Raw genomic sequence first — 25,592 nt, 5'->3', positions numbered from 1 at the left:
TTCTCTTTAAAACTGCAGTGATTTAAAGACCGTTTAAAAAACGTTGTTTGAAATCACTGGTGTTTCTGACGTCACAAACTACCTTGTAACCAATCACGTCAACATGCTGGCGGGCTTTAGCATATCATTAACCATGACCGCTCTAAAGCAGGAGAGTCTCTAGTCTAGAGAATATATCCCGATATATTTTTCTGTTGATATAAAAAATCGGGTAGATTTGGAAATATAGTGGGTGTATGAAGTATAACGATGATATGATGAACTATATGTCTTTCTCCACTGATGTTAAAGTGTTCAAAGCATTTCTAAGGTTACTGATTGTTAGAAGACAGCTGTCTAACTTGTGATTGTGAACATGGTTTGTGTAGCATTAGCAACACATTATTAGCTGTTTGATAAGCATGATTTTTTTTCTCCAAACCAGTTCAGCGGAAATCCCACCCTGGAGCCGATTCTAAACATTGTATTGGCCATGTCAATCACAGTAACGATTGTCTACACCCAACCCTGATCCCTAAACCTACCCATCACTGTAACCTCAGCCAATGAAATTGGTTGGGAAAATAATGTAGTCAAGAAAAGGCTAATCATATTAATTACCATTATGTGTCTGGCATTGTAAAAAGCAATACCATTGTGCAGCGTTTACCTCAGTAAGTTGACCGAGTGGATCTCTTGAGCTCATGCGAGTGAGTGTAGGCGGGGCTAATTAGCATATTCATAGATCCGCGTATACTAAATGAAGCAAGGGTGAAGAGTTACATTCAAGCTATTTTAAGGCATGAAGAAATTTTTTTTCACAGGAAAAAATGTTTAAATATGTCATTTTGGTGATCAAAGATGAGTTTTAAGGCATAAAATTATTGACTACAGGGGGACTTTAATAAAAACACAATGACATATATTGTAGAAAATGGTTTGAGTTTGAAAAGCTGATAAATATGATAGACAAAAATTGCATTGGTTATATTTAATGAAAAAATCTAAAAGGCTATCCTAATATTCACAGACTGCAAATATTAGGCTAAATACAGTTGCAAGAAAAAGTATGTGAACCACTTGCAGAATTTGTGAAAATGTGAAAAATTTTAACAAAATAAGAGAGATCATACAAAATGCATGTTATTTTTCATTTAGTACTGTCCCGAGTAAGATATTTTACATAAAAGATGTTTACATATAATCCATAAGACAAAAAAAATAGCTGAATTTATTAAAATTACCCCATTCAAAAGTTTGCGAACCATTGATTCTTAATACTGTGTGTGGTTACCTGGATGATCTACGACTGTTTTTTTGTTTTGTGATGGTTGTTCATGAGTCCCTTGTTTGTTCTGAGCAGTTAAACTAAGCTCTGTTCTTCAGAAAAAATCCTCCAGGTCCTGCAGATTCTTCAGTTTTCGAAGATTTTTTGCATATTTGAACCCTTTCCAGCAGTGACTGTATGATTTTGAGATCCATCTTTTCACACTGAGGACAACTGAGGGACTCAAACACAACTAATAAAAAAGGTTCAGACATTCACTGATGCTCCAGAAGGAAACACAATGCATTAAGAGCCAGGGGTGAAAACTTTTTGAATTTGAAGATCAAGGTAAATTTTACTTAATTTGTCTTCTGGGAAACATGTAAGTATCTTCTGTTGCTTCCGAAGGGCAGTACTAAATAAAAAAAAAATTGATATTTAAACAAAATAAGAAAAATTTGGACCTCTTCATCCTGTTCAAAAGTTTTCACCCCCTGACTCTTAATGCATCGTGTTTCCTTCTGAAGCATCAGTGAATGTTTGAACCTTTTTTTATTAGTTGTGTTTGAGTCCCTCAGTCGTCCTCAGTGTGAAAAGATGGATCTCAAAATCATTCAGTCACTGCTGTAAAGGGTTCAAATATGCAAAAAATCCTTGAAAACTGAAGAATCTGCAGGACCTGGAGGATTTTTCTGAAGAACAGAGCTCAGTTTAACTGCTCAGAACAAACAAGGGACTCATGAACAACCATCACAAAACAAAAAAACAGTCGTGGATCATCCAGGTAACAACACAGTATTAAGAATCAATGGTTCACACACTTTTGAACTGGGTCATTTTAATAAATTCAGCTATTTTTTTGTCTTGTTGATTATATGTGAACATCTTTTATGTAAAATATCTTACTCAGGACAGTACTAATTAAAAAATAACATGCATTTTGTATGATCTCTCTTATTTTGTTAAAATTATTCACATTTTCACAGATTCTGCAAGTGGTTCACATACTTTTTCTTGCAACTGTATGTGTTCAGAAGAACTTACCTTCAAAGTCCAATGTTCCAATGTCTGTTACATTTAAATAAATTACATCCTGTTCACATTTTCTTATTACATTATTTGAGACAAAGTCTTTGTTAATCTTTTTTTGTGTTTTTATTATTCATACTCATGTGTGATTCTAACTAATCAAATGCTTTTTAATTCACATGCTCTCTTATCTAAAGATTTGTGCACTTGTTTCATAGCAATTAACAAGTGCTCCTCGATGAATATCTCTCTAGTACATCTTCTAAATAATCATGACAAGGCCACTGAGCAGTGTTTATTGAAAAAATGCCTCAGTAGATGGTAATGTTTCTAAGAACTTTGCTCTCAATATTAAAAGCGCTAAATGTTTGTGACCTGGTGCATCAAGTCTGATAATTGAATTAGAAATCTACGCAGTAAAAACTGCGGCAGTAAAAATGTATTAGATTTAACAGCACAATAAATGATTCAGCATGTCAAAAATGCTCATTTTGTGAATGAGATACACATTTCGTCCATGAAATGAGTTGAACGACTTGCATCTGCATCTGCATTTTGTGTATTTTGTGTAACTGCATTTTGGGTCACACAGTTCCTGAAATGAAGTTGTCAGTTTACACTCGGCAGCCCATAAAAGACACGGTGATAGTGTTTCGTGTTTGTGTGGGTGAAACTGTTGCTGTTTATACATTTTATTAGTCATGGAAAAACATATTATGATGAACTTTTGTTTTACCATCAGTATTATTATGATCATTAGCAGTGCATTTTAAAGTACAAAACAGACTTTAGTTTGTGTTAACATTATATGAACACTGAATTGCCATGCCATAATACATGAAACACTGTCACTGTACTTTTTTAAAGTGAATATTTGGTAACCACAGCTGCCAGGTTTTTTTTTTTTTCATCAGGAGTTTTTACAGTGCATCAGTTGATTTCAGGAATAAAATGCAAAATGTAAAAGTTATTTTCAGGAAGTTCCTCTACATTAATATTGCAACATTCTTCAATAAAGTTCTTATGTCTTTTTGTATTTTTCTGACAATGTCGGCGTACCCAAGAGAATCTCTAGAGAAGCGCGAGCAGAGCATGTGGGGTGAGACAGTGAACAGCAGACTGTAAAAGGAAGTCTGTTCTATAGAGAAACAACTACTGAAGTTAGAAAGCACAAAAGCAGAGATTTGCATTCATACAGATGAGGTAAAAATGCTTGAAGAGTTAGTTGGAATGGATTAAATTCTCAAAATGTTACCAAAAATATATAGACCTTCAGTATATATGAAAACAAATCTTTGCTTTGTATTTGTATACAATTCATATCGCCATCAAAAGTTTTTAGTCTTTATCTATTTGTTTTGACATCATCTATATACAGTAGTCAACATTTGAAGTGGATCAAAAACCTTTTTGATCCACTTCAAATGTTGACTACTATAGTAATGTTAGTGTTCATATGCACATTTACATTTTGCAGTCATTTTCTTTTGAGAAAGTCAAAAAGATGAATGACGCATCTTGCATTCAGAGGCGTTTTGTCAAATAAAATGCTGTTTAGTATGAGCATGTCTCTTCGTCTTATAGCTGGGGAAAATAGCTGGAGAGAGCAAACATTAGCATTCCCATTCATCTCAATGGCAGTTGCTTGGCTGGCACATGCACCACTCAGGAGTATATGAACTGAATTCATCTGCGTAAATATCAGGTGAATAATTACCTAGATGTGCCCAAATGTTTCAACAGGAAATGCTGTCCTTGAGCTGTGAACTGTGAAACAGAAAACTGTGCTTGCTTGGTGATGCCATGAGGTCTTTAAAGACTCAGTCAAACTTTTCTCATCAGTGAAGAATGTCATCTGATCAATATAAGCAATTTAACAATGTGGCAGTGTGTCAATGCGTTAAATAACTCCATTAGCCGGTAGAATCAACAAAATCCTTTTGTTGAGAGCCTGATGTGTGGTGCTTTAATACAGGGGTTTTCAATCTTTGAGATGCCACGGACCCCCAAGTATGATCATCCTTGTGCATTGGACCCCCATCCTAAAATTTAAAAGGCATCTATCTTTTTATAAACACCCAATTTATACACTAAAAAGACTGATATTATAAATCTAAAATTAGTTTCTATTAAGTTTCATTATTATATATTATTTTTACTATAGTAACGTGCAGTTAAATATATTATTTATTTATGTTTATTTAATTTTAATGTAATTTTTATTTAAATTAATCAAAATGTTTAATTGTTTGCTTTGGATTGAATTTGGAATTACTTTTTTTTATTTTAATCACATTTTTTTAATTTTAATCTAATTTATTTATTTAGGACAATTCTCTGGACCCCAGTTTAAAAACCACCGCTTTAAAAAATAATACAGGGGTTGAACAATGAAACTGAAACACTAGTCAATATAGTATTAGAGGTTTCACGCCTATATATGCGCGGCCTGGTAGCCAGTCTTCACTGATTTTACATTCCATCAGTAAGAGCAGAGTGTGAAGGTTGAATTAGCAGAGCAAAAGCACAGCTGTACATAAAATATTGCAATCCACACAACATAATGAGAGACATATCAGAGTTCAAAAGAGGACAAAATGTTGGTCTGTGACATCTGTGACCAGGACAGCAAGTCTTTGTGGTGTATTGAGAGCTATGGTATCCAGGGTAATGTCAGCATACCACCACATAGGATGAACCACATCCAACAGTAACTGTTGACACAAAAGGAAGCTGTCTGAAAGGGATGTCCAGGTACTATCCTTGCTGCAGAATTAAATGCGCACCTCGACTTTCCTGTTTCCACCAAAACTGTTCGTCAGGAGCTCCGCAGGGTCAATATTTATGGTTGGGCTGCTATAGCCAAAAGTTTGGTTACTCGTTTCAATGCCAAATGTTGGTTTCATTGGTGCCAACAATGCAAATCTTGGCCTGTGGACAATGTGAAACATGTATTGTTCTCTGATGAGTCCATCTTCACTGTCTTTCCCACATTCGTGGGAGTTACGGTGTGGAGAAGCCCCAAAGACACTTAGCACCCAGATTGTTGCTGCCCAGGGGTAGGTGGATCAGTGATGGTCTGGGCTGCAGTATCATGGCATTCCCTACTGTGCTTGATGGCCGCGTCACTGCCAAGGACTACTGAACCATTCTGGAGGACCATGTGCACCTAATGATTCAAACATTGTACTCTGAAGGGGGTGCCGTGTGTCAGCATGATAATGCACCAGTATACACAGCAAGACTTGTGCCAGAATGGTTTGATGAACATGAAAGTGAAGTTGAAGTGAAAATATCCTCCATACATTACACCTCCAGCAGCCTGAACTGTTGATACAAGGCAGGATGGATCCATGCTTTCATGTTGTTTATGCCAAAATTTTGACCCTACCATCTGAATGTCGCAGCAGAAATCAAGACTCATCGGACCAGGCAACATTTTTCCAATCTTATATTGTCCAATTTTGGTCAGCCGGTGTGAATTGTAGCCTCAGTTTCCTGTTCTTAGCTGACAGGTGTGGCACTGGTGTGATCTTCTGCTGCTGTAGCCCATCTGCTTCAAGGTTCGACATGTGCGTTCAAAGATGCTCTTCTGCAGACTTCAGTTGTAACGAGTGCTTATTTAAGTTACTGTTGTCTTTCTATCAGCTCAAACCAGTCTGGCCATTCTCTTCTGACCTCAACAAGGCATTTTCGCCCACAGAACTGCTGCTCACTGAAAATATTCTCTTTTTCAGACCATTCTCTGCAAACCCTAGAGATGGTTGTGCATGAAAATCCCAGTAGATCAGCAGTTTCTGAAATACTCAGACCAGCCCGTGTGGCACCAACAACCATGCCACGTTCAAAGTCACTTAAAAGGGAACCTATTATGCCCCTTTTTACAAGATATAATATAAGTTTACAAGATGTACAAGATGTAATATAAGTCTCAGGTGTCTCCAGAATGTGCCTGTGAAATTTCACAATTCTCTAAATGCCCCTATTTGGGTGGGAGCAAAAACATGCTGTTTACGTGTGTGTATCTTTAAATGCAAATGAGCTACTGCTCCCGGCCCCCTTTCCAGAAGAGGGCTGTGCCTTAGATTATTATCGGATTCGAAAGAAAGCACGTAGAGAACGCTGCTTTTGTTGTTGTTTTGATATGAGTCATTTGCTGTGATCCTGAAAAAAATCTTCAGTGAGCGACGACATCTGTTTTGTCATCAGTAACATTACAAGTTTCATTTTATTTAAAAACAACAATGCAAATGACAATGTATATACATTTTTCACATTTTTTTGAAAAGGATGAACTATAACTGTGGTAACTCCAAGTTCTTAAAATTTATTTGCCACAACCAAGACTTAAAACATATGTAACATGCATAAATGTTTCACATTGTTGGCAAAAGTTTTAAATATGCAAAAAGATATTTTTCAACATAGGAATTTTGGGGACGTTGAAAATTATTTTAATATGCAAAACTGTTACCCAGTCATAGCTGTGGGCATTTACTTCCAAGTCTTGAATGCAGCACACCCATCAAAACAGTGTGTTTCAAAGAGAGACTCAAAAACAGCATATAAAATGTGTGATACTTATATTGATCCATCTTTGAGAATCAACTTTTATAAAAAAACAAAAAAAAAAAACATTTGCAGAGCAGTCCGGTGTAAAATGATTTGCACAGCTATACACAAATTTACCCATTTTCTTGGGCTCATTCCCTTCTTAAATAAAAATTAATCTACTGCGTCCTCAGTGGCTCAGATGCTGGGAGTTTATGGAGATTCATTATTACAACCAACAACAGAACAGTTATAATGTGTTCGTAGCTGAGATCTTATATCACTTGCTGCTCTAGCAGGATATAAACATCTCATTTTGAGATACTTTTTCTGATTTATGGGGATTATAAAAAAAAGGAGTAGGTGGATTTTTACCATTATAGGGTGGTTGTTTACACACTGTTGGACAGACATTGTTCAAACACCATGTAAAAGTGAATTTTGCATAATAGGCCCCCTTTAAATTACCTTTCTTCCTCATTCTGATGCTCAATTTGAACTTCAGTAGATCGTCTTGACTATGTCTACGTGCCTAAATGCATTGAGTTGCTGCTATGTGATTGGCTGATTAGATATTTGCATTATTGAACAGGTGTATCTAATAAAGTTGCTGGTGAATGTATGAATAATTTATCTAACTTTTTCCTAATGAACCTACTTCGTTTTAGATTATGGGAGGCACTTCCTGTTTGGGGAAGTTCCACTCAAAAAGACTGAAACATATCATTTCAAATCATAGGGATGCGCTAGTAATCCTTATACGTCAGTTTGAGTAAATGAGCTGTATAATTTTCTTTATGTTATCTTGCGTTCTTTTCCTCCTGATTATTTTCTTTTATTTCCCTTTGTATTCCACTTTAACAGTATATGAAAAAAGACAAAATATACTGCGCATTTGTGGTCTGCTCCCCAGAGTTACTTTACGTTATATCCCATGAATAAATTACTGGAATGCACTAAGAATCTTGCATTTTTCTCCCCAGATCTTCACATCTCTTTCCAGGTTTGTTTTACATGGATGCTGTAAAATGTAATTGTCTCCCCTTTTCACTTATCACTTACGTCTGTTAGCAGTGTTTACTGGAATGCTTCTAAAACAGGTACATTCAATATGTATTGTCTGTCAAAATGGTGGAAAGCACTTTGAAATGTTGTCACTCAATGTTCCGGTTAGTGAACATTTTTGATTAAGGCAACATATACAGGCGCTGGTCATATAATTAGAATATCATCAAAAAGTTGATTTATTTCACTAATTCCATTCAAAAAGTGAAACTTGTATATTATATTCATTCATTACACACAGACTGATAAATTTCAAATGTTTATTTCTTTTAATTTTGATGATTATAACTGACAACTAAGGAAAATCCCAAATTCAGTATCTCAGAAAATTAGAATATTGTGAAAAGGTTCAATATTGAAGACACCTGGTGCCACACTCTAATCAGCTAATTAACTCAAAACACCTGCAAAGGCCTTTAAATGGTCTCTCAGTCTAGTTCTGTAGGCTACACAATCATGGGGAAGACTGCTGACTTGACAGTTGTCCAAAAGACGACCATTGACACCTTGCACAAGGAGGGCAAGACACAAAAGGTCATTGCAAAAGAGGCTGGCTGTTCACAGAGCTCTGTGTCCAAGCACATTAATAGAGAGGTGAAGGGAAGGAAAAGATGTGGTAGAAAAAAAGTGTACAAGCAATAGGGATAACCGCACCCTTGTGAAACAAAACCCATTCAAAAATGGAGATTCACAAAGAGTGGACTGCAGCTGGAGTCAGTGCTTCAAGAACCACTACGCACAGACATATGCAAGACATGGGTTTCAGCTGTCGCATTCCTTTTGTCAAGCCACTCTTGAACAACAGACAGCGTCAGAAGCGTCTCGCCTGGGCTAAAGACAAAAAGGACTGGACTGCTTTTGAGTGGTCCAAAGTTATGTTCTCTGATGAAAGTAAATTTTGCATTTCCTTTGGAAATCAGGGTCCCAGAGTCTGGAGGAAGAGAGGAGAGGCACACAATCCACGTTGCTTGAGGTCCAGTGTAAAGTTTCCACAGTCAGTGATGGTTTGGGGTGCCATGTCATCTGCTGGTGTTGGTCCACTGTGTTTTCTGAGGTCCAAGGTCAACGCAGCCGTATACCAGCAAGATTTAGAGCACTTCATGCTTCCTGCTGCTGACCAGCTTTATGGAGATGCAGATTTCATTTTCCAACAGGACTTGGCACCTGCACACAGTGCCAAAGCTACCAGTACCTGGTTTAAGGACCATGGTATCCCTGTTCTTAATTGGCCAGCAAACTCGCCTGACCTTAACCCCATAGAAAATCTATGGGGTATTGTGAAGAGGAAGATGCGATATGCCAGACCCAACAATGCAGAAGAGCTGAAGGCCACTATCAGAGCAACCTGGGCTCTTATAACACCTGAGCAGTGCCACAGACTGATCGACTCCATGCCACGCCGCATTGCTGCAGTAATTCAGGCAAAAGGAGCCCCAACTAAGTATTGAGTGCTGTACATGCTCATACTTTTCATGTTCATACTTTTCAGTTGGCCAAGATTTCTAAAAATCCTTTCTTTGTATTGGTCTTAAGTAATATTCTAATTTTCTGAGATACTGAATTTGGGATTTTCCTTAGTTGTCAGTTATAATCCTCAAAATTAAAAGAAATAAACATTTGAATGTGTGTAATGAATGAATATAATATACAAGTTTCACTTTTTGAATAGAATTAGTGAAATAAATCAACTTTTTGATGATATTCTAATTATATGACCAGCACCTGTATATGTTACATAATACAGACATATATTACAGTGCACGTCTCTAATTTTGCTGGGAAATAATCAAGCTATTGGGGTTATTCCTGGTCTGCTGTATAAATTTGTTAATGCTTTTACACTTTTAAATTTCCTTTTAATGTTTGATGGTTGAAGGTTGAGTAGAATAATGTCATCTCATTGTACCCAGATTTTGAAAATGCTTATTATTGCGTTCATAGAGCGAATCTTTCGCTGATTACAGTTTAACGGAAGTTACTCCCATAATTCGTACAAAGCATCATGGGGCGTAGGAAAAAGGTGGATACATTTTATACTATACAACCTACTAGACTAACATCATTGCGCTGACAGAGAAAGAGCTTGTAGAGCATTTAAAATCAATTTTTGTTCTATAGCTCTGGCCTTTCCTTCAGAAAGCCTGTCCCCTTGAGTCTCTATGACAACCATATTCTCACAGCCAGTGCTAATACACACGCAGACACACTGTGAGCATGTAATTAACTATGCTTTAGTAAGATCATTTTTATTACTCACTCTCACTCTTTTATCCTCATTGTATATATATCAGAATGTTAAAAAGACGTCAAACCCAACACAGGTTCAAAGGAGACATAAATATCTGATATCTATAATGAAAATGAGCTGGCAGGTCAAATTCTGGAGGAAAAAAAACATCCTGTGAGCTCTTTTGTCTGGGCTATGTGGCTTCTTCTCTAGCCCAATTTCTTTTAAAAAGAGAGTGCTTCAGATCTGCTTTAGAGAAAATTATATCCATCTTTTATCAATGGTCTCAGCGGCAGTCACAGCGCACCGTCTATTTCCTCCCCTGCTCTGCAAGGACAATCTGACAAACTTCTATTTGACATTAACACTCTTTTTGATCTTCATCCCTTTCAGATGCTTTGTGGAAAATGCTGGCATGTACCACCATGGTCAAGATCTCCAAACACAATGCTGTGATGACGTGCAGCTCCTTTAATGCACATAGATAGAAGCCGTCAGATGAATAAGAAGCACTTCTACAGGTAAGAACAGTGATGCATGATATTTCAATAGAGCAAACCGAGTGAATTCGATAGTGTTCCCCAGTGAAAAAAAAAAATGAACGTAAGAGGCCACAATCAGGAGATGTCCACTAGATTAAATGTTTCTTGTTATATGAGTCTCATAGCACTGTAACAGTTCTCAATTCATTTCTGATGACTTGGTGGTTCAATAAGTGAGTCAGACATTTGCTAAAATGATTCATAGGAGCTGGTGGGACATTAAAAGTCATTTGTTTGTGATTGCATGCAGAGCGAACACAATGCAAAAGAAAGATGTTGTCTTATTTCATGCTATCTGCCCCTCAATGCATTTGATTGCAAGCTTACAACATATAACAAAATATATTGTAAAATAAGGTAAAGCTACATCAATGCATTTCAAACTTGACAATTAGTTTGAAACCAACTCTGTACTAATTCGTTTAGTTGTCCCATTAGTTCATAATCATAAGGCAAGTTTTATCTAAACAGTTGTAAACCTGTAAAGTAATGTGATCTGTAAAGAAATCCTCCTTCATTGATCCAATAAGAGGCTTTCGTATTCACTAAAGGGTTAGTTCACCCAAAAATGAATTAATTACTCACACTCATGTCGTTCCACACCCGTAAGACCTTTGTTCATCTTCGGAACACAAATTAAGATATTTTTGATGAAATCTGAGTGTTTTTTTTTTTTTTTTTATCTCCCATAGAAAGCAATGAAATGACTATTTTCAAGGTCCAGAAAGATACTAAAGACATTGTTAAAATAGTCCATGTGACTACAGTGGTTCATCCTTAATGTTATGAAGCAACGAGAATATTTTTTGTGCGCAAAAACAAAACAAAAATAGCAATTTTTTTCAACAATTTCTTCTCTTCCCTGTCATTCTCCTACACTGTTTACACTGCTTCCGGGTGTTACGTCTGAACGCCGGCTCAGTATTGGCCGACGCTGTTCACGTGAGCACCACAACGCATGTGCGTGATGCTGATGCAGGAGTCGGCCAATACAGAGTCGGCATTCTGACGTAAATCACGGAAGCACTGCATTGTCATGACAAATTTCATTTTTGGGTAAACTAACCCTTTAACAGAAGTAGTTTTGAAAAGCAGTGCATGTCAGTTTATCTTGTTACAGTTTGTTTAAATGTTTCTTTGTTAACAGATAAAAATGTACATTTTATATATTACACATAAATCATGCAATCTAAACTCTCTAAAAACACAAATACAATCTAATAATTTATTATCAACATAAATCTAAATCATCAAATGTAAATACAAAATATTTAAAAATGGTGTCTAGTCAGGGAATAATTATTAATACACTCTACTTTTACACAATGTTATATTATATTAGTAATAAATTAATATTAACCCTCTACAGCACAGTGTTGCCCTCAGACAACAGAATATTTTCTTAAGCCCTATGTTTAGTAAATTTTTCTTTAAATGATTACAACCAATTAGAAATGTCGAGAAAGTACCAAAGAACAGTCCAGTAAGGTGTGGGAGTCACTATCAAGCACCATTTAAAGGATGGACATCCTGTTCTGTCACATGGTCACAGGAGCACATGGTGTGGGAAGAAGGCAAGATTATTTGCTTTAGTAATCTTATTTAAAATGACATGAACTGCACATAAAAAATGTGTGTGTGTGTGTGTGTGTGTGTGTGTGTGTGTGTGTGTGTGTATGAAAGTGTAGAGAAGACTTTTGTCAGGTTTTATGAATTTTTTTTATTTTGCATGTTCAGAAATTCAGTTTTTTTTTTCGTTGCCTCAGGGCAATGTTGTGTGATAAGGGGTACTTTTCAAGGATGTTTTGGACAATACCTCACATTGGCCATAATGTGTTAAAAGAAGTGAAGATGCAAGGTTCCTGGGTGTACAGGAACACCCAAAGTGATGTGCAAAAATTGTAACATACACCACTATTTCACAGCAAAGAACTGCTTTTTGAAGTTTTGTACGGAGTGAAATCTTATTACATGAAGTACATTATATGGCATGACACATTACATGATACAGACCTATGCATGTATCAAATTCAATATATATATGTCTTTGTGTTTTTCTCTTTTTATTTAATGATTTCTTGACATTTTTTTAAAAAAATTTGATTTTGATGATAATTTTCTCTATGATTCTGTACCATTGTTGCACAACGTTGAGGGAGGAGGACATTTTTATAATTTTTGCCCAGTGTAAAAACTAGTGTATAGTAAATTTCAACTTCACCTTATACACTACTTTACAAAAGTTTGGGGTCATCAGTTTTGTTTTTTGTTTTGTTTTTTTGGAAAGAAAATAATTTTATTCAGCAAGGATGCATTAAATCGATCCGAAGTGACAGTAAAGACATTTACATTGTTACAACAACATTTGCAACAATGACACTGTTATTGAACTTAATTTTTAATTAACACTGAACTAAATTGATTTGAATAATTACATTATTGTCGACACTATCTGAAATTGAAGTTGATTCATAAATGAAATGTTTTCACAATTAGTAATAATAATAAATGTTTCTTAAGCAGCAAATCAGCATATTAGAATGATTTCTGAAGGATCATGTGACACTGAAGACTGGAGTAATGATGCTGAAAATTCAGCTTTGATCACAGTAATAAATTAAAATAGAAAACAGTTATTTTAATTTGTAATAATATTTCACAATATCACTATCTACTGTTTTTTTTAGTCCAATAAAAGCAGCCATGACATAAGAGACTTCTTTTAAAACCATTAAAAAAAATGTACCTCAAACTTTTGAACGGTTGTGTAAGGGCATTTTTTTTAGACCTGTAGATTGTTTGCTTTGTTCTGAAACAGGGACTTGATTTGCTATTTTATTCTTGGTTCGGTTCGCTATGTTCACAAGGCAACATTTTAAAGTGTCCCTATTATGGCATTTGAAAGGTTCCTATTTTTGTTTTGGAAGTCCCCAACAACAGGTTTAAAAGCATGCAAGGTCAAAAAACACTTTCATTGTCTTATAATATGCATTTAATTTTTACCTTATTTGTGCCCAAACATTTCGCTCAACGATTCATTTTTCCGAACCCCTTGTTTGCGTGATGCTAATCTGAGGTGATTGGTCAGATGACTTCTGCTGGTTAACACGTAGTACAGTATATAGTGCTTGCATCACTTACATTGTATTATAATAATAATGGTGCTCCGCTCTGTTCTAAAAATAAAGACTCAGAGAGGAATTAAGTTGTTTCGTGTTTATGTTAGCGAACCTAGCCCAAAGCTCGGTGGTAAACACCCAAACAGTCATGGTATATGCGCTAGCACAACACAGAAACGTATTGATAAAGCACTGCAGTTGTACACCAACGGTTGTGATTCGGAGGAGGAAGAAGCTGGTCCAAATAAACTGGGTACTGACCCATCCTTCAATAACAACCAGCCTGCGAATCCCTCGTTGAACGCATTTAAGTTGAAGAAGCAGTCGTCAGTAAAATAACGGGAACACACAGCACAAGGTTCGGGTTTTAGGTTTTCCCTGGCGCCTGCGTGCGCAATAAGTGGGCGGGCAATATGCTAATGTTTCGTTGTGACGTCACAACGAAACGGCTTAAGATTCGTTTTACAAACGACTCTTACTTTTGAGAGACAATAACCTAATATACGGAGCACTTTCAGATTTAAAACTTTGCAGGATGATTTAATTCGCTTAGAGCTACTGTATGTTACACACTACATGAAAGGTAATTTTCAAAAATCCATAAAAGGGGCACTTTAAAGCTTACCAAAACGTGTTTATGCAAGTATGAGTAAAGCTGTCCTCTTATTGGTCAGAGTTTCCTCTACGTCATCCATCAAGATAGAGTGACACGTTCGCTCCACAAGCTTATTGTGGCTTTATTGCTTGACCGAATACATGCAAACGTTCCAGGTTGGAGACTTCCGCAAATATTTAGTTTATACATTGGATAATGTTTCATCTAAGAGTTATATATTTAGTAGTGCACAAGTAAGTTAGCACTCATTTATGCTACAACTATGCTAGCATACACACAGCTGGTGCAACCGGCCCCATGTGAACACATCAGCAGATGTTTTGTCCTGTCTGAGTGATTCTGCCTGTATTCTGTCCTAGGCATGGATACAAACCACACATATGGATCTACCCCTGCAGATGGGAACAGCAAAAACACATGGGACATGATTCTTCTCTCCCTCACGCTTTCGTTTCTGGCCATACTGACTACGGCGATGAACTGCTTGGTCATCACAGCCATCATCGTCACACGCAAGCTGCACCACCCCGCAAACTATCTCATCTGCTCTTTAGCTGTGACAGACCTTTTGGTGGCCATTTTAGTCATGCCCTTTAGCATTGTCTACATAGTAAAGGAGACGTGGGAAATCGGTCAAGTCATGTGCAACATCTGGTTAAGCGTGGACATAACCTGCTGCACATGCTCCATTCTGCACCTGGCAGCCATCGCTGTGGACCGTTACCGCTCCATCACAGACGCCGTGGAGTACTCGAGAAAGAGGACATCTCTACGGGCCTGCCATCATGATCAGCATAGTGTGGCTCCTCGCTATAGTCGTCTCTCTGCCGCCAATGCTGTTGAGACAACAAGACGAGGAAAATCACTGCATCATTAAGCACGACATCGTCTTTACGATTTACTCCACATTTGGGGCTTTTTACATCCCGCTAACACTCATTCTCATTCTCTACTACAAGATCTACCAAGCAGCAAAGACTCTTTACCAAAGGAGAGAGGCCAGTTGCCTCAAGCCAGAGATGAACGGACAAACGCTTCCCAAGTGCAGCGACAGGGAGCCGACAACCCCGGACACCCTGAGCCCTCCAGAGAAATCAGTGTCTGAACCCTCCACCGAAGGTGACAGAGTGCGCATTGCCACAAAAAGTCCAAAGTCTCAGTCTTGCAGACAGCGGTCTGTCAGGAGGCATCGCATCTCGAGTACGCGTGAAAAGAAGGCCGCCACCACTCTCGGACTCATTCTAGGGGCTTTTGTCATCTGCTGGCTGCCGTTCTTTATCCATGAGGTGATTGTTAATGTCTGTAAGTCCTGCGCTCGCTCTCTTGAAATGACCAACTTTCTGACTTGGCTGGGATATCTGAACTCTCTCATCAACCCCCTGATTTACACCATCTTTAATGAAGATTTCAAAAGGGCTTTTCAGAAGTTAATCAAGTGCAAGAATTGTTTCTAACACCAATGAAGGATTTACGTCAAGTGAGCTCAAACTATTACACTCAAAAAATAACTGAATTAAATTGAGGAATTTTTATGTGCAATTAAATTTTGTCTTTTAAATTAAATATATTTTGTTTGTTGTTGTTGAGACAATGAGGCCTTGTTTACACCTGGTATTAAGATGCATGTTTTGGTCAATCGGATCACAAGTGGACGGCGCTAAATACAGGTGTAAACGGGGTGTAAAACATTTTGAGCTTGTCCACTTTCGACCATTTCCAGAGGTAGTCGAAAACGCTTTAGACCGGATTGCTTTCATAGTGGAAACTCTCATGTGGTCGAATGTGTTTCGAACAGCCGCAAAAGACCGCCTACTGACCTAATGCGTAAACATTATGGGAAGCACGCTAGCCAGATGAGATTTAAACTTTGTCAGCTAAAAACCCAAGTTTGGTTTAAAGACAAAAAAATGTACCAAGCACAATGTTCTCTCAGCATTCCTGATTTCTAACACGCACTCAGAGCGTTCGGTGTGGTGTTGCGGCTGTCAGAGCAGAAAGGAAAGCTGATGCTCTCCATATGTTTTTCCGTCGTCTTCGTATCGGTTCATATGTGAATTCGAAATATCTGAAAAACCCATACATTTACCTGCCCATATACCCTCCCCTCGAAGAAATTAGGAAAGAAGTGGTTGAAAGTGGACAAAAGAGACGGATTAAAATACCAGGTGGAAATGGCTCTCACATCCACTTGTGATTCGACCAAAACACATCTTAATACCACAGGGCAACAGGGCCTCATATTAAGTCTCCAACAATAACAACGAAAAAATAGTTTGAATGAATTTGTTCTACACAGCAAAATCCCCAGAGTTAAATCAACTCTGCTCAGAGAACATATGGTCCTTCTCTACATAGAGTTAAAATAACACTGAAGCAGAGTTAAAGTTAATGAGATAATATGCTGTTTGTGGAGTTGTTTAATCAGATCTTGAGAGATTTAATCTTTTATCTTCAGTTGAGTTCATCTTAGGCTGTGGCTGGAAGTCAGTTGTAGTTCTTGTGTTTCTCTTCAGTGATTCTGCTTGTTAACAGCAGGTGTTCATCACTAATGCTCAATAATCACTTAATTATCTCAGTAACTCTGCTTCAGTGTTACTTTAACACTATATAGAGAGGGACCATATATACTCTGAGCAAAGCTGATTTAACTCTGGGGATTTTGCTGTTTAGTCTTGTCATACAAGTCATTTTGTTACTAGATGCAATGAAAATGAACATGCCTGGGGTGCATTTCTCAAAATCACTGTTAGCCAACTATGGTTGCAAGTTCTGTCGTTACCAACATAGTTGAATGATTTGGCTTTTCCCGAAACCATAGTTCCAACAAACATTCGCAAACAGCATTGCAAACTTAAGTGGTTGGAGCTACAGCTCTCAAGCTGTGGTTAGAAGCATAAGCCACCTTTCCACTGTCGGGCCAAACCGTTGCTTAACCATTCTATTCCGTGCCGATCCGGCTCAGCTGTTATAGATATGGTTTCATTTTCCACTGTGGGGCTGATAACAGAGCTTCTTTGGAATGTAATACAAATGTGTCAGTCGTTGCCTTGTTAAAGCAAGAGTTTACAAACAGTATGTGATCTAAATAGCAACCGCATTATGGAGGATAGTCAGATATTTCTTTTTAGTTTTATTAAACTTGTGTCTACTTCATTCAAATAGCGAGCTTGGCCAGCTACAGAGAAGCTGGCAATCAGTCAACGGACAAGTGGCCAATCCTGAGTGGCAACATCACTACACGCACTCTGCTAGCACGGTTAGCCAACCATGCTGAGAACTCCAGGCCAAGAATGGTTTGTAATCATGCTGTGCCAAAACCAAGCTCAAGTGGAAATATAACTAGAACCATTCCTTAACAATTCAGTTTCTTAGAACCGATTAAAAATGAATGGCTTTAATTCTGTCGTTTGTGTAAATTAACTATAATATAACATTAATTCCGATCTCGAATCGATTAATCAGCAGAAGTTATTACTCCACCACCTGCACGTGACGTCATAAACGACAGTCCTATATTGCTGAACCAACGTGGTTCAAACGACAGACGTGAGACTATGTTACTATGGTTTCAGGAAACAGTCGTGACTAGTTGGTTAGTTTCTCCAACGATGCATCGTACTATGGTGGTTAACCAGAGAGTTACGCCACTGTACGGGAAACCCCCGAGTGGGATTCAAATCTGGGTCGCTTACCATGCAACAAGTCAGAGCACATTCATTGTCTGAAGAATTAAAGGGTTAGTTCACCCAAAAATGAAATTTCTGTCATTATTTACTCACCCTCATATCACATCCATAAGACCTTTGTTCATCTTCGAAACACAAATTAAGATATTTTTCATGAAATCCGAGAGGTTTTTTATCACCCATAGAAAGCAACAAAATTACCACATTCAAGGTCCAGAAAAGTAGTAAAGACATCGTTAAAATAGTCAACGAGACTACAGTGGTTCAACCTTAATGTTATGAAGCGACGAGAATACTTTTTGTGTGCAAAAACAAAACAAACGACTTTATTCAACATTTTCTTCTCTACCCTGTCATTCTCTTACGCAGTTTAGATTGAAGACACATTGCAGAGCTTCCAGGTTCTACGTCAGAACGCCGGCTCATTATTGGGTGAACTAACCCCTTTAATACAATTTTACAAATATTACTGGTGTTATATTAATGCATTATAAAGTTACATTTTTACATTTTTTTAAAATATTTTTTTAAATATTCATCTTATCGAACATTGGCCATTGATTAATATCAGTAAACAATATCATTTATCTATTTTGATTTTTTGAGGGTTTTTTTTCCTAGCATAAAACAAGGAATAAAATATTCATATTTTATTTAATAGAGTATTGAACTACATGAACAGAGAGATTACAGATTAAAAAAAAAAGCCTAATTAGAATTATTCATGTAGTCCCAATTCAAATGGATTCCATTTAGCAAATTTAAATCGACTGAATAAAATTTGCACAAGACAGTTGAAATTAAATAATAATAATAGAAGTATTGAAGAATTGTGTTATATTAACTGATTTGAATTAACTAAATTTGAACAAAAGTAAAAAAATCATTTTTCAAGTGTAATATAAAATACCTTCAATAATTCTGTTGCGGCAGAAATTTGACTGTCACTTTTCGTACATTTTCACGAATGTCTTATATTTAGATAGAAATCTATATATGCAACTAGACTGAACTATATTTTTGTGGGTTTTAACATTATAGATTTCAACCAAACCTTAAAGTTGGTGTGTTAAAATCATGCTATTTTTCATACGAGGAATAAATGAAGGGTAATGCTTTACAATAATGTCCCATAGTTAACGTTAGTTAATGCTTTAACATTACCAAACAATGAGCATTTCATCTGTTACAAAATTTACTTTAATGTTAATAAAACTATTCATTGTTAGTTCATGCTAGCTCTTTAAATAATTTATGAACATGAAAGGTTAATAAATGCTTCAGAAGCATTTTAATTGTTAGTTCATGTTAACTAATAATACAGTTAACTACTGTTAACAAATGGACCCTTATTGTAAAAATGTTACCAAATTCAGTTTACAGTCCATCAACATAAATATTGAGCCATGAATTTGTGAAATGTAGCAAGGACAAAGTTTAGATAATAAATATGACATGTAATATATGTAGATGGGAATATAGCACATGCATACAATTAGAATTATACTACCAGCAAAACGTTTGGACACATTTGACTAAATTTATGCTTCTCACGATCTAAGAAAAACCCATGATATCATAGTTTTGATGACTTGAGAATGAGAATGTGTCCAGACTTTTCACTGGTACTGTACATTACACAAACAATGGAGTTGTTTATTATTAGACACTTTATGCGTTTGGGCATCTGCTGAGGTGAATTTGTTAGGCAAATATGTTGTGCATTTGTTTATTCTTTGTTAAGAATGTTACTGTATGTTTTATCTGATGAGACTTATGCGTGTTTCCAGAAGTTAGTGAGACCAAAGATGTGAACAGAGAACTTAGTTTCACTTAAGTAATTCATATATAATCTTATAGAAACTGATGATCTCATAAGGGCCCATGAGGTACTAAATATTTGTACTGATACTCATAGTGTACCTATCTGTTGTTCATGTTAATAAATGTTTTGCACAATATACAACATATGTTGATTGTACTGATTATTATATAATGCGACACAGCAGATCCTGAATTATAACAAATTATAATTATAAAAAAGCACAAATTGTAGCTCTTTATTTTAAGGTGACGCTGTTACAGTGTAATTACACAATAAGTACTGAGTAATATTAATTAACTACATGGGGTTAGTTACTTGTAATTATGCATCATTTACTGTTATTACTATAGTAAGTATATGTAACAGGTATGTCACCTTAAAAATGTGTTACCTTTGAGCCTAAAAATGGTTGACTCAAAACTTTAAACAAATGACAGGAAGTCGAAGAAGATTTTCAGCAAATGTTGTAGCATGAAATGTAAAATGATTTTATACATGTTTTTATACTCATATTTTTCTTGGATTCAATTAAATCTGATGCCATAACATCGTGTTGTCCTTTTTACCTCTGGATCTTCATGAAATCTTTATTTTTAAGAGCCATTTCATCTCAATGTAATAATTCCATTAAACATATAACACAATGCAAAGTACGCACATATAGTGCATTATATTCAGATCATGTTCAGAAATATTCAGAATCTAAATTGCTGTTTTTATGTCACACCAAATGACACCAATTCACTGCGAAGAGCTGCAAGTCAGAATCATTTTAGAGAATCGCTTTGTTTAGACAGTTAATTTCAACTGGTTCATTAAACTGATTCACTGTTTAGTTTGAGTCATCACTCAAAAATATTCCCAGAAGTCCTCACATCACATTTGACACCCTTATTTACATCCTAATTGTGTTTGTGCTTGTCAAACACCACTCTGTTTTGTTGGTGTTTTAATGTTTTCTAATAATAATGAAGTAAAAAAAAAAAAAAAAAACCTCTACAGTAAGTGCATCTAGCTACTTTATCAAAAAGCATTTTATGAAATACAGAACAGGGTTATTATCATTAACAAACTACAGCTAAAAACATTTTGGTTAACTGGCAAAGCTAAAATAAAATATAAATATTAGTTAAAAATTAAACTAGAGGAAAATGACAAATGTTGCTTTGGCAATAAACTTAAATTGAAGCACTAAAATTATTAACTGGAAATAAATAAACTATAACTAAAACTAACTAAAACTAGATGAGTAAAGTGTTACTTAGTTGATGACAAACTTTGATGATGGCTTGACAGTCTTATCTGAAAGTTTGAAATAAATTTGAAAAGCTTGAGGTTTGAAGATTTTACTCAGAGAAGTCGAATAAAATGTTAAGATGTCCTAACACATTGCTAACATGTTTTAGCAAGTTGCTAGCATAATTTGACGCATTGATAACATGTTTTAAGCTGCTAGCATGTTTTAACACATTGTTACCATGTTTTAGCAAGTTGCTAGCGTAACGTAACAAACATGATTTACTTTAGTACATTCAAAGTCCCTTTAAGACAAGTCATTTCACTCGGCGGCCATCTTGGAATCGCCTCTTGGGCATTCAAGTGCAGCTCCTATCTCTCTGAATGGGGAAACATCAAATTCTCCAAAGCTGTTTGCCAAGCTTTCGAATAAATTTCACATTTGAAATCACCAATGAAATCTGACAACAACTGTCTCATAAATTTTGTTTCTAAACGTTCGAATCATGACAAAAAAAACTGTATTTTTCAGGCTAGATCACGCGTCTCTTGTGCGTCATTTCAATTTAACATGTTTCTAACATGATTTATCATATTGCAAGCATGTTTCTATTATGATTTAACATGAATTAACACATTGCTAGCATGTTTTAACATGTTACTAACATGATTAAACACGTTGCATAATTTAACACATTGATAACATGTTCTAACATGTTGCTAGCATGATTTAAAACATGCTAGCATGTTTTAACATGTTGCTAACATGTTTCTAATAAAAGTTTTAGCATGCTTCTAACATCAATTACCATATTACTAGCATGTTTTAACATGTCGCTATTTAACACATTGCTAGCATGTGTCTTTTTAGCAAATTGCTAACATGTTTTAGCATGTTTGCTAACATGTTTCTACCATGGATTAACAACATTTTTTAATATTTTGCTATAACTTGATCTAACAATATATAAAACAATTCAAAATATTAATAAAACTCTAATAAAACTAAAATAACACAGAGTATCACTGAGTTCAAATTGTTTGTCACTTTCAAATAGTGCTCCAGTTCATCATTAAAACTGACATTTCCATTGCAGAACATCTGTTTGATCTCAAGCTACTCTAGTGCTCATTTCGTGTTCAGAACCAGTGTCTTGCTAAACAACTTCTTCATAAGCTTTGGTTTTCAGCAGAGTTCCTCTTGCAGCATTTCACTGTATTTTGCACCATCCATTTCCCTTGTATTTTAACAAGATGCCCAGTCCCTACTGATGAAAAGCAGCCCCACAGCATGACGCTGCCACCACCATACTTCACAATGAACTATGAGCTTTTTGAGGTGTAGGAAGTGTCAGATTTGCACATATGACTTTGAATTCGGGATTAACAAGCTCTATCTCAGTCACATCTGACCGTATATCTTTTCCCACATTGCACCTAGGTCACTATTAGTGTTTGTTCCACTTGGTTCTGTCAGAGAAATGGCTTTTTTTTGTGCCGCCCTCCCTTATAGCCCAGTGTTATTCAAAGCTCTTAATGTGCTCAGGCAGTTTTGATGTCCTTATAACTCCTGATAATAATACTGCCCACTGCGACATTCAGACATTAGGATATTGTTTTGTTGGCTACCTTGTCCAAAAATATATCAATTTTATTTGATTTTTTACGAGGAATGCTCTTCATTTTTATATTTTCATCCCTGAAAATATAATGAGCCCTTATCTGTGTGGTTTTTACGTAGAAACATGGTAGTTATTTTAATTATTCACAGGAGAGGAAAGTGTAAGGCAGCTGTGTCCTCATTAGGGCCATTTATTTTTCATATGTGTATGTGTGTGTGTGTGGAGCTGCTGTAACACTGGAATTGAATATTTTAACACTTCAAGTTTTTTTTTTTTTTTTTTTTTTTTAAGAAAAAAATGTTCTCCAATAAAACATCACATTGCAATAATTTGTGTTTCAGGGCTTAGAAATAACATCAGAGAGAGCTACAGGGTTTGTAATTGTATAACCTGATATGATTGGAGAATTGGAGAAAATATTGCAATATTTTATTGTGCACCAACCTGATCTCAGAGGAAAACATATTGTATGAATTTTGTATGATGTGAATTGCATGAAGGTCCACCCCTGAACATAACCGTCACTGGGGCGTAAGCAGATTGTACGAAAAACATACAAATGAGAATGTGTGAATTTATACCAATTAGCCAGCAATTCGGTAAAACGTAAAATACTTACGAATCGCCATGAGATTATGTTGGCACAGCACACATTCAACATGCATTACTGAGAATCCCTGCAGTACTTCTCAGAAAATGGAGACCTTGGTTCTTTGTTAACAAAAGACATAAACTTCATGACAATGAGCTGCTGATTCTCTATCACACCTCAGCATTCATTTTAAAACTTTTATATTTCTGAATTTTTGTTCTAATTTTTTGAAAATCAGCTCAAATAGGACAACAGCAATCACCCAGTCAAAATGCACTTACATTCAGGATTATTATAGTTAACTGAAACTATATCTATTGAACTATTGAAGAGCAAAGCCCCCAAGAAGAAAGAGTGCCCCAAGAAGGAATAGAAGCGACAGAGCAACAAACTTCTTTTACCCCTTCCTTGACCATGTTACTGAAACCCAAATGTGAGACATTCAAACTGGCCAATCAGAAGATTACAACTTCCCCTGCCAAACTAAAGGTGTGAATATTAGCAGACCCCCGATGTGGACACATCTTGGCCTACAGGCCTTGATCACAACACCTCTTGTGCCTTTAGGAATTCTAAATGGCCCTTGGAGGGGGTTTGAACAGGAAAGGAAATGTCTTTGTTTATTTTCATCCTTACAAGTAATTATTTTTAGTTTTATAAAACAAAATTACTGAAACTACACCTAAAAAAACTATACCTAAACCTAAAAACTATAGTAGTCTCAATATAATACAAAATTGTGGAAGCTTTATTTCACATTTTTTTTCTTGCAATTGCGAATTTACGTATTTTAAATCGCAGAATTGCATGATATAAACTCGCAATTCTATGGGAAAAAAAAGTTAAGTTTTTTTTTTCCCTCAGAATTGGACTTTATAACTCACAATTACAAGTTTATCTCATAATTCTGAGAAAAGAAGTCAGAATTGCAAGAACAAAAAAGCATTGCAAGATATAAACTTGTAACTGAGAAAATATCAGAATTGACATATAAACTCACAATTGCGAGAAAAAAAGTCAGAATAAAAAGATATAATAGATATAAAGATACAAACTCACAATTCTGAAAAAAAAGTCTCACAAGTCTCGATATATAAACTCGCAATTACGAGAAATAGTCAGAATTGTGATATAAACTCGCAATTCTGAGAAATAAAGCCAAAATTGTGAGATATAAACTTGCATTTGCAAGAAAAAAAAGTCATTATTGTGATATAAACTCGCAATTACGAGAAATAGTCAGAATTGTGAGATACAAACTCGCAATTGCAAGAAAAGTCAGAATTGTGATATAAACTCGCAATTCTGAGAAATAAAGCCAAAATTGTGAGATATAAACTTGCATTTGCAAGAAAAAAAAAGTCATTATTGTGATATAAACTCGCAATTGCAAGAAAAAGTCAGAACTGTGAGATAAAAACTTGCATTTGCAAGAAAAAAGTAATTATTGTGATATAAACTCGCAATTGCAAGAAAAAGTCAGAACTGTGAGATAAAAACTTGCATTTGCAAGAAAAAAGTAATTGTGATATAAACTTGCATTGCAAGAAAAAAGTCAGAATTGTAAGACAAACTTGCAATTGCGAGAAAAAAGTCAGAATTGTGAGATATAAACTCGCAATTGCAAGAAATAAAGTCAGAATTGCGAGATATAAACAATTCTGACTTTTTTCTCACAATTGCGAGTTTATATCACAATTCGGGGAAAAAAGTCAGAATTGTGTGATAAAAAGTTACAATTATCTATTATATAGTTTTATTCCATGGTGGAAACAAGCTTCCATATAAAATAACACTGATTATATTGTGAAAACGTTTTCATCAAGCTAGTCTGCTCTAAATGCAAATAGATATGCAAAGTCCAAGAACATAGTGCCACCTTTGTTTTTCTCAGATGGAGGTTAAACATAAATTGTGGCAACATAAATGGCATTTTACATTTTCAGATAGCTGTTCTCTACCCTCCTCCTCTCTCTTTGTGACACATCATACATTTCTTAACCCAAATACGGTTGAGCCTACTAAAAAAAAAAAAAAAAAAATCACCAGGGGAACTTCTGTTGAATGCAGATAAAAGCAAATATGTTTTTCTATAAGAACCAAAATAGTTGTTGTACACGTCTTGTTGTGCCTCAGGTCCGTCCACGTTGAACCGAATGACTTCCCAGTGTTAGACTCTTGGCATTTGGAAGAATGACATTTTGAGTGGTGCCTTTTTTGACTGAAAAGACAAAAG

The 25,592-nt window shown here is 35.8% G+C and overlaps 1 protein-coding gene across 1 annotated transcript in view; it reads left to right on the top strand.

The window, feature by feature from the left end:
* The window catches only part of htr1fa (5-hydroxytryptamine (serotonin) receptor 1Fa), a 31,140-nt gene extending 13,300 nt beyond the window's left edge, over positions 1-17,840 (top strand). Inside the window, 3 exon segments of the mRNA XM_051906954.1 lie at positions 10,512-10,639; positions 14,755-15,173; positions 15,175-17,840. Coding sequence (XP_051762914.1) covers positions 14,757-15,173; positions 15,175-15,849 — 1,092 coding nt within the window. The 5' untranslated portion in view covers positions 10,512-10,639; positions 14,755-14,756 and the 3' untranslated portion in view covers positions 15,850-17,840.
* The last annotated feature ends 7,752 nt before the right edge of the window (positions 17,841-25,592 follow it).

This window comes from Ctenopharyngodon idella, chromosome 9 (genome assembly GCF_019924925.1).
Source record: "Ctenopharyngodon idella isolate HZGC_01 chromosome 9, HZGC01, whole genome shotgun sequence".
NCBI lineage: Eukaryota > Metazoa > Chordata > Actinopteri > Cypriniformes > Xenocyprididae > Ctenopharyngodon > Ctenopharyngodon idella.
The sequence above is the reverse complement of the archived record's forward strand: the minus strand, read 5'-3'. Positions and strand labels throughout refer to the sequence as shown.